The 13,382-nt window shown below is 37.8% G+C and overlaps 1 protein-coding gene across 1 annotated transcript in view; it reads right to left on the bottom strand.

Annotated features, from left to right (window-relative positions):
* Positions 1 to 13,382, bottom strand: part of GPC6 (glypican 6) — a 1,085,358-nt gene that overhangs the window by 529,103 nt on the left and 542,873 nt on the right. Inside the window, exon 3 of the mRNA XM_082602502.1 lies at positions 7,100 to 7,491. Within this exon, the coding sequence (XP_082458628.1) occupies positions 7,100 to 7,491 (392 nt within the window). The remainder of the gene's footprint in view (positions 1 to 7,099; positions 7,492 to 13,382) is intronic.

The following is a 13,382-nucleotide window of genomic DNA, read 5'->3' as shown; positions in this document are numbered from 1 at the left end:
AGCTTGAAATATAAAGCTCAAATAATATGATCCAGATCTACCTCCTGGCCTCATCTCCACAAAAACAGGACCTTCCGTGGCTCATGCCTTTGAACCGGCTGGGTCCCTGGCACGAAAGCCCTAGATCTTTTCTTCTTCTGTAAGACCCTATTCATTCTGTAAGTCCAAGTCTGACTATAACCTACTCTAAGGTGCCTTTTCCAATTTCCCAAGGCAAAGGGAAGCACGCATTTCTCTTGATTCACATAGCATTTTACCCACACCTCTATCTTCATCCTGATCCTTTGTGCTGCACTGAAACTTTTACACCTCTATCTCTTTTGGATAGACTGTGGTTTCCTCAAGGACAATGCTGTTCATTGTTATTTCCTGTTTCTTACAGAACAATGCCCAGCGAATAGCAGGTACTCAGCACATTTGCCTCTCAAACATAGTGGAATGCTTTTAAGCAAAGAAAGACAGACATCATATGGTATTACTTATATGTAGAATCTAAAAAAATGATAAAAATTGACTTATTTACAAAACAGAAATAGACTCACAGACATAGAAAACAAACATGGTTACCAAAGGGGATAGTGGGGGGGTGATAAATTAGGAGTTTGGCATTAACATATGCACACTCCTATATATAAAATAGGAAAACAACAAAGACCTACTGTATAGTACAGGAAACTTTACTTAATATCGTGATAAGCTATAATGGAAAAGAATCTGAAAAAGAATATATATGCATGTATGTATAACTGAATCACTTTGCTGTACACTTGAAACTAACACAACATTGCAAATTGACTATACTTCAATAAAAAAAAAGAAAGGTTACTTTTTAATTATGTAGGCAAAATAGACAAGCACAAAATCATTAGTGAAATAGGCAGTTTTTATTCAAGGGTTCCTTTAGGTTTTCCAGTCTTATCTCTGCCTGTTCACTGTCTTGCACGTCATGCCTCAGGAATACCACACGCTTGCAGCTCCCTGCACACATCTGTGGTTTCACACTGTGCTTCTGCTGAGTTGTTGCCTCTGTCTGAAGCACCCTCCCCGATGCCAGGTGCCCTCGTCATCTGTCCCAATGCCCAGGCATCCTTCAACACGTCATTCAGCATCTACATCCCTGAAAGTTTCCCTGCACTCCAAGGTTAAGTAGGTGTCTCTCCCCTCTGTTCCCAAAACATCTATTGCAGAATGCTCACATTAGATACTGACATCATTTGTTTCTGTCTCTCTCCCAATTAGTACTTGAAAGTACTTTAATTTGCTTAGTCTTTGTATCTTAAGAACTTATCAACAGTCCTTGACGTATAAAACACACGGAACTAATGCTTATTGATGAGGCATGAGCTAAATTGCCACAATGGCTCCACTTTTACAAGAATCCACATTTGGATCAAATGACTGTTGAGCTATTCTAACCACCCATCTTGGACAGTAGAGGAGAGAAAGATTACACCTGTTAGGTATGTTCATAACTGTGGTTCCCAAACTTGTGCCAGCTATGTTACATTGACATACCCCTTACGTTCTCCTTTCATTATGAATAAAACTTCAAACCTAGATTCAATGGGGAGAAATGTACTCATTTTAATGGAATTCCAAAAGATGGTATAATTTTAAATAAAATAGCCTAACAGGCATAGGTTTTTAGAAACAGACACAAGCTACAAAAAGACTAAAAAGAAAAGATACACAAATAGCTTTTAATGTACTGGAAATAAATGTCTTCATTCTCCTCAATTTTCACTCTCTTAACCATTTTCCAAAATTACACACCAAAGCTAGGCATTCTGCAAGAGAACTTAAAATTAGTAAGAAAGATTTCATTCATTGTTTTAATCAAAGTAACCAAATTGTTTTCATCAAAATGGGACCTCATCTCTTAGTTCCCTGGAGTCCTCTTTAGAACACCGTATGCTACTCTTCAGGGTAGACACTCTTTTCTTCCTCTGAAACCTGGACTTCCTCACACTCTTGTGATTTCCAGTGCTTATCACAGCACCTGGACCAAATTCATACGTTTCCAATGAATTATATTACTAAGCTATTTTTGTTGTTTTGGCCTCTTGTACTAATGTTATTTTGTTACTATTTTTTATCATGATATTATTTATTGAATAACAGCAAAGTGCTTTCTAAATATAATATAATGCCCACATCATCATCATAAAACAGCAAGCATATATTATTTATGCTGACTTAAAAGCTGTAAACATAGAAGTATTATTGATAATTTCAAAAGGTTTACCTATTCTTCCTAACATTGTATGTTAGTGAACTAACCTACACTGGATAATCATCAATTACAGAAGAGAATACACTGACCACAAAAGAAATAAAAAAAAGCTTTCATTCACCTAAGGCCTCTTCATGGTCTTTCTCATTTCTGGATGACTCTAAAAAAATTAACTCCAATCAAAAGATCACCACAAAAAAAAAAAAAAAAAAAAGATCACCACAGAAGGAGCAAAACAAATCGTTCAGGTGATGGGTACAACAGGTGGTCTTACTTTGTATCTTAAATTCTATCTCAGAAGCAAACAGCTAAATAGAATACCATTTCCCTTGTAAACTATATCCATGGCAAATTCTTCAGAATGGTTTTCCATTTTGATCAGAGAGTGTTCTGAGTGGATGTATTTCATAGGCTTCATTTCATCAAATTTGATGATAAATTTTTTCAGCCTCATAATCTATCAACTACATTTATTGAAAATTGGCTCTCTGCTTATTGCTTTCTAGGCACACATTGTTAATGCAAGACTGTTTACTCAGCTGGATGGACCAGTTAAGAGGCTCTCCATGCAAAGATACTATTATGAGTAGCAGACATAGGCAGGTGACTGTTGATAAAAATATTCTGGTCTTACTAAAGCCAGACATTCTTTTCAAAGTCACGACCCACAAGGCAGAAATAATTTAGATAAGAAAATAGACAGAAAATAGTTAGATAGACAGATAGATAGATACATAGATAGAGATAAATGACAGTATTTGGCAATAGTCCAAGTCCTATGGATTCCAATTCCATTACCTACCTAATTTGTCTGCAATGAATCCATGAAATGATTTTCTTAGTTGAAGTGGTTGCTACTGACACAATTTACAGATTTTCCTCATAGAAGTCACTTTTATTAAAGCAAAAAGATATGAAAGTCATATCTTCTTTGTTTAAATGGAATCAAGATGGACCAGTGAAGACACTAAAGTCACTTGCCTTCATGATGAAACAGGGAAGCTCAGTCTAAGCAGACAACTGTTACTACCTCTACTCAGCCTTCTTTCTGTTCTTCACAGTGCTAGGCAAGCCTCAGAGGGACTGCTGGCACCCAAGTTCCCATTCACGAATGGGTGTATATAGGGGGATAAAGGTGGTGCTTTAAAAAAGGGACCATGCTAAAGAAAATAGCCTGGATCCTTTCTCTCAAGACCACTATATAATCAAAATGTGCTTTTATGTTCATTTTAGAGCTTTGTCTCCCATGCCTACTTGGTATCATTTAGCACAGGATGGAACATGGAAAGTGAATGGTCAAATCCACAAACAGCAGTAAGTCTGATAAACCACTGAGGCTAGCTCAGGGACTTGATCATATCTACAGAGATGGAAAGAATCATAGATGAACAATGGTGAAGTCTCTCCCATTTTAATCTCTTTCATTAAAAAAAATCTTAAACCTGCGCACACACACACAGCACAGAGCTTAAGAAACAGTACGTTATTGATAACTGTGGAAACCTCTGAGCATCCCTCCTTTACAATACCTCCAAAAACCTAATCCTTAGAGGTAATTACCATCTGATGTTTGTGTTTATCATTTTAAAGTTTTCTTTAGAGTTTTACCACATATATTGTATTTTAATTCCTAAATGATGTATTGCTTAGTTTTACATGTTTAAACTTTATATAAATGGTATATATTCTTTGGTGATTTTATTTATTTATTTTATCTCAAAATGAGATGTCTGCAATTGATTCATCCATACCTGTGGCTAGAGTTCACTTAGTTTCAACGCTCCATAGGATTTCATGGTGTGAAGAGATCACCATTTATGCAGACGGGACATTTGTGATATTTCTACTTTTTATGTTATTGTAAAAAGGCTGCTATGAATCCTACACATATATTTGTACACATGTGAAACAGTATGTCCAGGGGTAGAGTTGCAGTTTTAAGATATGCATGTATTCAATAGCACTGGTATTTTCAAATAGTTATTTAAAATTAACTTGCTCCATCCAAAGCCTGGAAAAAGACAATGTTCGTAACTGAGATGGCAAGGGTAAGTTTTAAAAATAGTTATGTTGACGTTGACAAATGAGTCCTCCATTTTTCTGGTAAGGAAATTCCCCAAACGCTGTGTCAAAACATCTGTGTCAAACTGCTGTGTTTTGCCAACGAGCTAAATTTTCCCATCAAAACAGTTAATTAGAAGCTATTAATGATGCTTTCCTAGATTTAAGAAGCCACTGTAATAGAAGAGAGAAACTGAAGGAAAAAAATATCCCCCAAGCCAAGGTGCAGGAGATAAGGTAGTTTGTGGATCGCTATTTGGGAATTTTGCCTTGAATTCCTTAACTCTTCTGCAATCATTTCACAAACTCTAACTCACTCAGTTAACAGACAACAGGGAAACTTCTGATATATGAAGGGCTAAACGTCAAACACAATTCTTGCTTCTCCTCTTAATATAGTTAGTCTTGTAATATTTTATTCTTATCACAGAGAACGGTTTGGGTGCTGTAAGTCATCGTCATAAGCACCCAAATGGTACTAGCATATCTGTATCTGATTTAGTCAGCTACAGACCATCTGGTAATCATTAGGTGAGAAAGTTCACTGATAAAATACTTAAATCCCTGAGCCATAAATTATTTGAGAAAAAATTGCTTAGCTTCTTTTAAACCAAGGCTATATATCCACATCCATCTCTCTCTCTCTCTCTCCATCCATCCATCCATCCAACCATCCATCCATCCATCCACCCACTAGAAGGCAGTGACCAGATGTCAGCATGGGATTTATGATTTGAGTAGATTAGGGCTAATGAAACTCAGGTCAGAAAAGCTAATATCTGCATAGGACAGTAAACATTCATAGTTACATGACCACAAACTACATTGCAAACCCACAGCAGCTGTTCTGCAAATGAATGTTGGTCATGAAGAAATCAAGAGAAGAAAGATCTCAGGGCTGCTGAGTATATCTCTCCTCACATCTGGAAAATAACTAAAGGTCATACTCTACTGATGGTTGGTCCATGATATCAACCTTTACCATGAAGGTGGACACATTAGATTTTGGCACACAAAGACCTCAGAATAAGACAGTCAGGGAATGACAAAGGGGAGGTGCCATTTCCAGGCTGCTGTTAATGCCATCCTCTGAGAAACAGGAGAGACAGTCAGGCAGTCAGCAGCAACCTCTCCTCTGGCTTTTTAGATGCTTTGATAGAAAATATTCTCTGACCTCACTGAGACCTCCCCAGACCAAAATATATGTACCTAATCATTATTCACACTCAGGCAGACTCTAAATAAATAGTCAGGAATATTGCATATATTAATCCATGCCTTGAATTTCTTACCTCACATTTCTCATTCTTCAATAAAAGCAAAGACTTCAATTTGAAGTCACTGTGACTAAACTTTTTTTTTAAAACAAAATCTATCTCTCAAGAATATATGGAATATATATTTATTTCTTATATCTATCTATATTTCACAGACTTTCCCAGATAATCATATTTCCTCTTATTACTCCACCTGGCCAACCCCTTATTAATCCACTTTTGGGGTTCTATTTCCTTTGGTATCTAGAATGTTGTTGATTTTCAATAAAAAAATTGTTTTTAACGTCAAAGTTATAGGCCCTTTATATTATTAAATCCCTTGTGTTTATCCTCATCAGAGCGTTCTTCCAAATAATGTTTCCATATGCTCAAGTAAACATTTTAAGAATTGATAATTTAAAAAATGGATTGCTATGAATTTTACAAACAGAGCCATAGAGAAACATTTTTAAGGGTATATACATCTTGATATCAAGATGTAAATATTGAGGAGATTAAAGTGGGGAAAAAAGAAACATGCTAGGTTGGTACTAATAGTTATAAAAAATATGTGGCTCTTTGGCACGACCCTGCAGTAAGAAAGTAATATTTAGCAATAATCTTTGTACAAACATGACCTTCTTGGGGTGACATAATACCAGACTTCTCTTATCTATTGTTTTAACTTTACCTCTTAAAGTAACCATCTTTCAGTTTATTTGTTGGACTGCCCTCATAAATGGGCAAGCTCATCTCATAAGAGCAGTTGAATGTCAAGGAAGAATTTAAACGAAGGCATATATCCTCTACACAGGAAACACTCAATGTTTTAAAAACAGCAGTGGAAAAAAAAAAAAACCCTTGCAGTAAAGGTTTAGAGACATCCTCAAGGAAAGGCACAGATGTGTGTTAGTGATTTATCTTTCTCATAAGCCCAATGCACTACACGGCATTGAATTGCAAAGATAATGGATAACAAAAAGAATTCTCTGCCAGATTCTACACTTCATATTCATTAGTCCTCCCTAATCCAGTTCTACAGGTGTCAGCTCTTCTTTTACTGGTAAGGAATTTGGCCACTTTGACAAGGGTGATGAAGAAGAAGAAATGCCAGGTGCTGGTGTTTGGAGCAACAACTTGTCTCCACTTGCCAGTGCCATAAGACTGTCTCCTTGGGACTTCCTAGAGGATTATAACCTCTGGATGGACCATTTCATGAGTATTTATCATCCTTAAAACTGATCAGAAATGCCAGGTGGTCATGGTTACAAGACACCTGTTTTCGCACATTTTCTGATAAAAGCTTCTCTGCTGAATTGCTGATAAATATTGACATTATGTTTCAAACCACATGCAATGGCTTGAAATCCTGGCTTCTCTCACACAAAGAATTAAGCTTTAACATTTAGCTGATATCTCTAAGAGCAAGAACCACTGTAAGTGAGAACTTTTACCTTGAATTTCTTTTTTAAACGTTGGTTTTAAAAACAAACAAACAAACAAAAATAAAGAGAAAGGCCAATTAGAAAGACAGTAGATTTTCAATTACCTTGGAAACTCGATTTGCAACTTCTCTGCCCACGGTCAGCCCCTGGACAAATGTCCGAGCAGCAATGAAGGCGCGAGTGACCTGAATTTTCAGCTTCCGGGGAACATCTCCGAATGGCTTCAGCTGGTCTGTGTATTTGCTCACGCACTCCAGGTAGTCCTCGCTGAAGTGATACTGTGGGTTGATCAGCTGAAACATTCGTTCCAGGAGCCGAGCCCAGAAGTCATTGAGCATCTCCTCCAGATTCACATTGCCCCCGGTGTAGTATCTTTTTAGCTCTGTGAAGAGGTCCTGGAACACTTCCGAATTCTGCATGTACAGCATGCCATAGGTCCGTACAAACATATCATTTAGTGACTTCTCTGCATTTTCCAGAAGCTCTCGGAAAAATTCTGCAGATAAAACAAGAAAGCAGTCATAAATTAGCAAGATCTAGGAAGTCCAAGACATATACTTACCTTAAAAACAACTGCTTCTAATGGTTATTTTCACAGAAAAAAAATATATCCTGTGATTAAGGTATCAATGAACTGATAATATTTTAAATGAGATTTGACCTACATCTATGATCTTCTCTGAGTCAAAGAAAACAGATCATGGGATTCTTTCTGAAAGAACATCCATTAACATTAGGAATTTACCATTTAATACTCCTCCAAAAAGGTTCAATTATATTTCCATTTATTGTTAACTTTAGAAAATCCTATGGTTTCATATTAACTCAAATCAGAATATGTGGCTAAGTATTGTCATTAATATAATAATAAATGCATAAGTGATAAAAACATTTGCTCCAGTCTATTTACAAATCTGTTCTACCACCAAATTCAATTAAATTGCTTTTATTTGGAAAAGTTCATAAATGGGATATTCAAATTAATGTAATATTTGGACTCTGTAGTTGCTATATATAGCAATCAATTATCAGTGTTTAGAGATTCATAATGCAATTAAATGCACTTAATGCCAAGGCTATCATAAACATAATTTAGGCTGCCATAATGCATGAGAAAGTTATGAAGTACCAGGTATTATCATCATATGCTATCACTATCATTTTATAGCACTTGAATAAAATATAGGCATTTGGGCTTTCTGGTTAAGAGGTTCTAAATGAAAAAGAGTCTACCAACAAATGACCTCTTCCATCCTGCAGTAGCACTTGAGTGTTTCTGGGAGTAGTAGTAGACAAAAATAGGATGGCAAAAACAACATCCCTGGGTACTGGTAGGTCCTTATATTAGTCTCCCTCAAGACACAGTGCATATGTGTATGATACTTACCCATTTGCACAAATGAGCCTGGGTAAAGCAGGCTCAAGTTTTATCCCATTCAGAGAATGTGACTGGGGCTGGGAAAAAGGCTATGGAAAGATCATTCTTCTGAGTCTGCAAATCCAAGTTACCAACAACTGAGTAATTCTGCTTTACCTCCTACAGTTCCCTCTTATTCCCAGAAGCTATGGCCCCTCTCAGTTAAAGCCGGGGAAAAAGCAAGTCCTGGATACCTCAAGGAATCCCAGTAGGAATCAAGTAAAAAGCTCTTCTTTTTTTCTGGGGGCTTGCGGGATTCTTTTCCTGAGATGCAGAAGAGAAAAAGCAATGACTCTCTCTATGAATTCTATGGAAGCTACGCCTAATTTCGTCTTTAACAGAAGGTGCTTGAAGAAGCACTTGATTTAGCTACTTCACTTCCAAATAATACAGCATTGAATCACTGTCTTGATAAAATGGTGTCTAAAATGGTGATTATTTTGTATTTGTTTTCAAATAAAACCAATACACTAAATCTTAAAAAGGACTCTGTTCAATGTTTATCCTCTTACTACGAAAGAATACATTTTTTTCCCTTAAATACAGAAATTATGTTGCTATAGTGGTAGCAAAAACCGAGGGATTATCTGAAAGTCATGGCTTATCACCCCTGTGTAATCTTGTTCAAGGCACCAAATAGTTCTTATTTTAATTTTTCCCAAATGTAAAAATCAGGCTAAATAGTTTTAAACCTCCCTAATCTTCGAGGATTCATTAAGGAAAATCACTTAGGGCAAACATGTTCAAAACTGTCAAAGGATTAATTAATCAAAATATTTATATATACTATATGTCTATGTAATCAAAATATTTATATATGCTATAGGTCTATGTTATTTATGATTTTATGAAATAAGAAACATTTCAGAAGTTTTCCAGAAATTTACTTGTAACTTATATTATCCTAAAATGGAAACTATATTAAATTATTAATATTAATAACAAAGTATAAAAATAGCATAGTAAAACCTTTCAGTCTTGAAACCAAGGATGAAAATAGCTTGGCCTTGTTCATATAGGAGCAGAGTGAAAGGTGTTATAATTGTGAAAGAAACTATGAAAGAGTGGAAAAATCACCGAATTGAAAAATACTAATATAATGAGAATGGAAAATAGATTTTCATCACGAGCTCAGGATAGCCTATTCATTTATCTTCTTTTTGAGGTCAATTATTTTGTTGGACTCTGAAATAAAAGCTTAATTTACTGAATACAGAGTACTGCCTTCAGCAATGAATAGTTAGTAATCAGTAGTGTGGTCTGGATTTGCAAGAGAAAAAAAAAAAAAGAAAAATCTTCTGGTTCTCATTGTTCTCCAAAGATTTCAGGTATAAATCCTTCTCTGTAGGGAGGAAAATTTTGTTTTTTCTTTTACAGAAGGTAACATTCCTAGACTTTTCCTCTTCTGACATGGGGAAAATTAAATATTAGGCTTATGACCATTTTGTAGCTGAACAGTTAAAATCTGATTGCCCACTCACTGTGCTTTGTGGTTTGTGTCTTTATGCCTAAATTGGTATCATAATTGAATATAGAAACTAAGTTATAGATTTCCATAAATATGGCTCAAGAAACATTTTATTAGATTCCAGGATTAAATTTGTGTTTAAGGGTATGTCATTGTCTCAAAAGTTTGCTCTTAGCTTCAGTGGTCCTCAAAAGTCAAGTTATTATTCCGTGTTCAAAATCATTATACGGTTTAGTGATCTCACAGTCAAAGTTAATACTTGGTATTGAAGGATGTTAATGCATTAGGCAATTACGAAAAATGTTGGTACCCTAAAGTACACTGATCTTAGATCTTATGAAAGATGGGGTTCCGAGGTAGTGAGGCAAAACTAATGTCCTCCAAAAAATAAGTGTTCTCATTTCATTTTTAGCATGCCCACAGACTTAAACTTCCACCTTTTGAACAGTGACTCTTTGAACAAAGTATTTTATGCTTGGATGAAAACTGTCTCAGCAAACCAAACAAGATGGGGATTTGGAAGACAGTTATCACACCCATTTTGCTGAGAAAGTATTATGCCCAAACAGCATAGAGAATAAAATTGAAGAGCCATAAAACGAAAAAAAAAAAAAAAAACCCTCAATCTAACCCTTTGCTTAATGGGAGAGGTCAAAGCTCACAGTGGATAAAGGCTTCAGTCAACAAAAATTCTCATCTGTAAGAGTTTGGCAGATGAAGATGTTTTTAAAAAATTTTTCCTTCCCCAATCACAAAATATACATCAAAGGTGGTTGCTTAGGGCTCAGTTATGCTTTATAGATGCACAAAATAATTTCTTCCAGCCAGCAGTAGCCTCTGGGAGGATTTTATTCATCTAGAGGGGAGATCTGGATGTGAACATCTGTTTGCTGCGGGGCAGACTGCCCCAAGTGGGAGAATAATCTTGTAGATAAAAACCACCACTGTTCCAAAAGCAAAAAGAAAGTCTATGCATGCCACTGATCGCTTGGAGATGCCTCTTAAGGGGCAAAAATCAACTCCTAGGAGCCAAAAGGTGCCCTAAGGGTATCTGAGAAAGGCTTCAAATAAAGCCTCCAAATGAATGCATCAAAATGTAAAGTGCACACAGGACCAAGGGGAGGTGCAAGCATGAAGAGAAAGGCAGACGAAGGGCTCCCAAGGAACCTGCAGTCCGCACAAAACAGCAAAAGCTTGGCCCATTTAAGCTGGAAGTGTTATCTAGTTAATATTATCGTAGGGGGATTGGGCATGGCAACTGGATCAAGCACTGCTTAGCATTTACCTAGAAATTGTAGCATCTCCCTATTCTATTCTCATGCGCTCCAAAACACTTCTCATTGAAAGGTCATTTAAAATGAGTGTTTCAGATGGTGGTATCAATCTACATCATCCCAGAAGCCAGTGAGCGAAAAGCTTTGGTCACTGGTGTCGGTGGAGACTGTATCTATGCATGCTCACAGACAGTATCTGTCTCACCAGGGGAAGCAGGTATATTCAGTTTGCTTCCCTAAACCCACATATTTGTGTTGAGTGTGTTACCCTCATAATTTCTTTCTGTCTGCGCTCCTCTCCACAAAAGCATGCTAAATCAGTTCAACCAGCCCAGAACCCAAGCTTTGGCTAAGGAAAAACCTCAAGTTGCTAGCATGGAGGGTAAATGATTCAGAAAGCTGGTATCCTAGAAGGACTATGTTTCATAGACACAGGAAAGCTACTACCCTGCCCCCGACCCAGGCCCTTTTCAAGGTTAAGTGACTAGGAGAGTCCTTCCCTCCACACACAACTGTCAGCTTTCAAGTATATCTTCTGAGATGACTTCTCCTTTCAAAGTCTCCTTGCTTACATCATGACCTGATGTGACCAGCAGGGAAATGCTGGGATAAGGAGGAAGAAGAACCCCAGCACCACTTACTCTCTTCTCCGGTAGACTTACACATGGTCCCTAAATGACCCACTTCTCCCCACTCCTCAGACGCTGAGACTCTATAAGGAGATTGGTGCTGCTCAGGGAGTCCCTGCCACATGCAATGTCACCCTTGGCAGGTCATGGCTTATGTGGAATGGACAGCTGGACGCCAGTCTTCTACATCAGGGGTCTCTGCCTCAGCACTGTGGACATTTTGAGCTGGACAATCTTTTTTTTTATTATTTTATTTTACTTTATCTTATTTTTTTAAACATCTTTATTGGAGTATAATTGCTTTACAACGGTGTGTTAGTTTCTGCTTTATAACAAAGTGAATCAGCTATACATATCCATATGTTCCCATATCTCTTCCCTCTTGTGTCTCCCTCCCTCCCACCCTCCCTATCCCACCCCTCTAGGTGGTCACAAAGCACCGAGCTGATCTCCCTGTGCTATGTGGCTGCTTCCCACTAGCTATCTGTTTTACATTTGGTAGTGTATATATGTCCATGCCACTCTCTCACTTTGTCCCAGCTTACCCTTCCTCCTCCCCGTGTCCTCAAGTCCATTCTCTACATCTGCGTATTTATTCCTTGGACAATCTTTTTTTTTTTAATTTTTAAAATTAAAAGAATTTTTAAAAAATTATTATTATTTTGTTTGCCCCACCATGTGGCTTGTGGGATCTTAGTTCCCCAACCAGGGATTGAACTCGGGCCCTCACAGTGAAATCACGGAGTCCTAACCCCTGGACCACCCGAAATTCCCTGGGCTGGACAGTCTTTGTTGGGTGTCTGTCCTGTGCACTGTAAGATAATAAGTAGCATCCCTGGCTTCCACCTACTACATGCTATTGGCCCGTCCTTTCTCCAGTAGTGATGACAAAATTGTCTGCAGGCATTATCAAATGTCCCCCAGGGGGACAAAACCACACTCACCCTACCCACTGAGCACCACCCTTCTACTGATAAATTCCAGAAGCCTAGAAATAGGCTAAGAAAACATTCCAAGAAAAAGCCAGCACATTTCTAGACCTCATCAGCCTCACAATTTATTTACAAGATGAACTTGAGGAGCTGTGTGTGCTTTAAGTGAAAGGAGCTGAAACACACATCCTATTCACAGGTAAGACTGCTGGTGACCAATACCACCATTTCCATGTAAGGTGCCTATCACAGGGTAGGGCTTTAAGAAGTGGCGACTAGTGAACGAACAAATAGATGGTGACCATGAACACCCAGTGAAATACATCCTGACTCCACGTGGACTGGGCTCCTCTTAGACAGTAATAACTGTGGGAGAGAGATGCTACAACCACATCTTAGAGCAGACATAACTGATGTGCCCTATTGTCATCCTCCAAACTCATGTATTTATAAATATATAAACATTCACATCCTCCCATGCTCCATGGTCATGTGCATCTACATGTACAATGTCCTGTGGCCTCTGCTCAAAAGTATGGTGGTTGTCGGGCTTCCCTGGTGGCGCAGTGGTTGAGAGTCCGCCTGCCGATGCAGGGGGCACGGGTTCGTGCCCCGGTCCGGGAAGATCCCACATGCCGCGGAGTGGCTGGGCCCGTGAGCCATGGCC

The sequence above is a fragment of the Mesoplodon mirus genome (assembly GCF_964341445.2).
Source record: "Mesoplodon mirus genome assembly, chromosome: 17".
NCBI lineage: Eukaryota > Metazoa > Chordata > Mammalia > Artiodactyla > Ziphiidae > Mesoplodon > Mesoplodon mirus.
The sequence above is the reverse complement of the archived record's forward strand: the minus strand, read 5'-3'. Positions and strand labels throughout refer to the sequence as shown.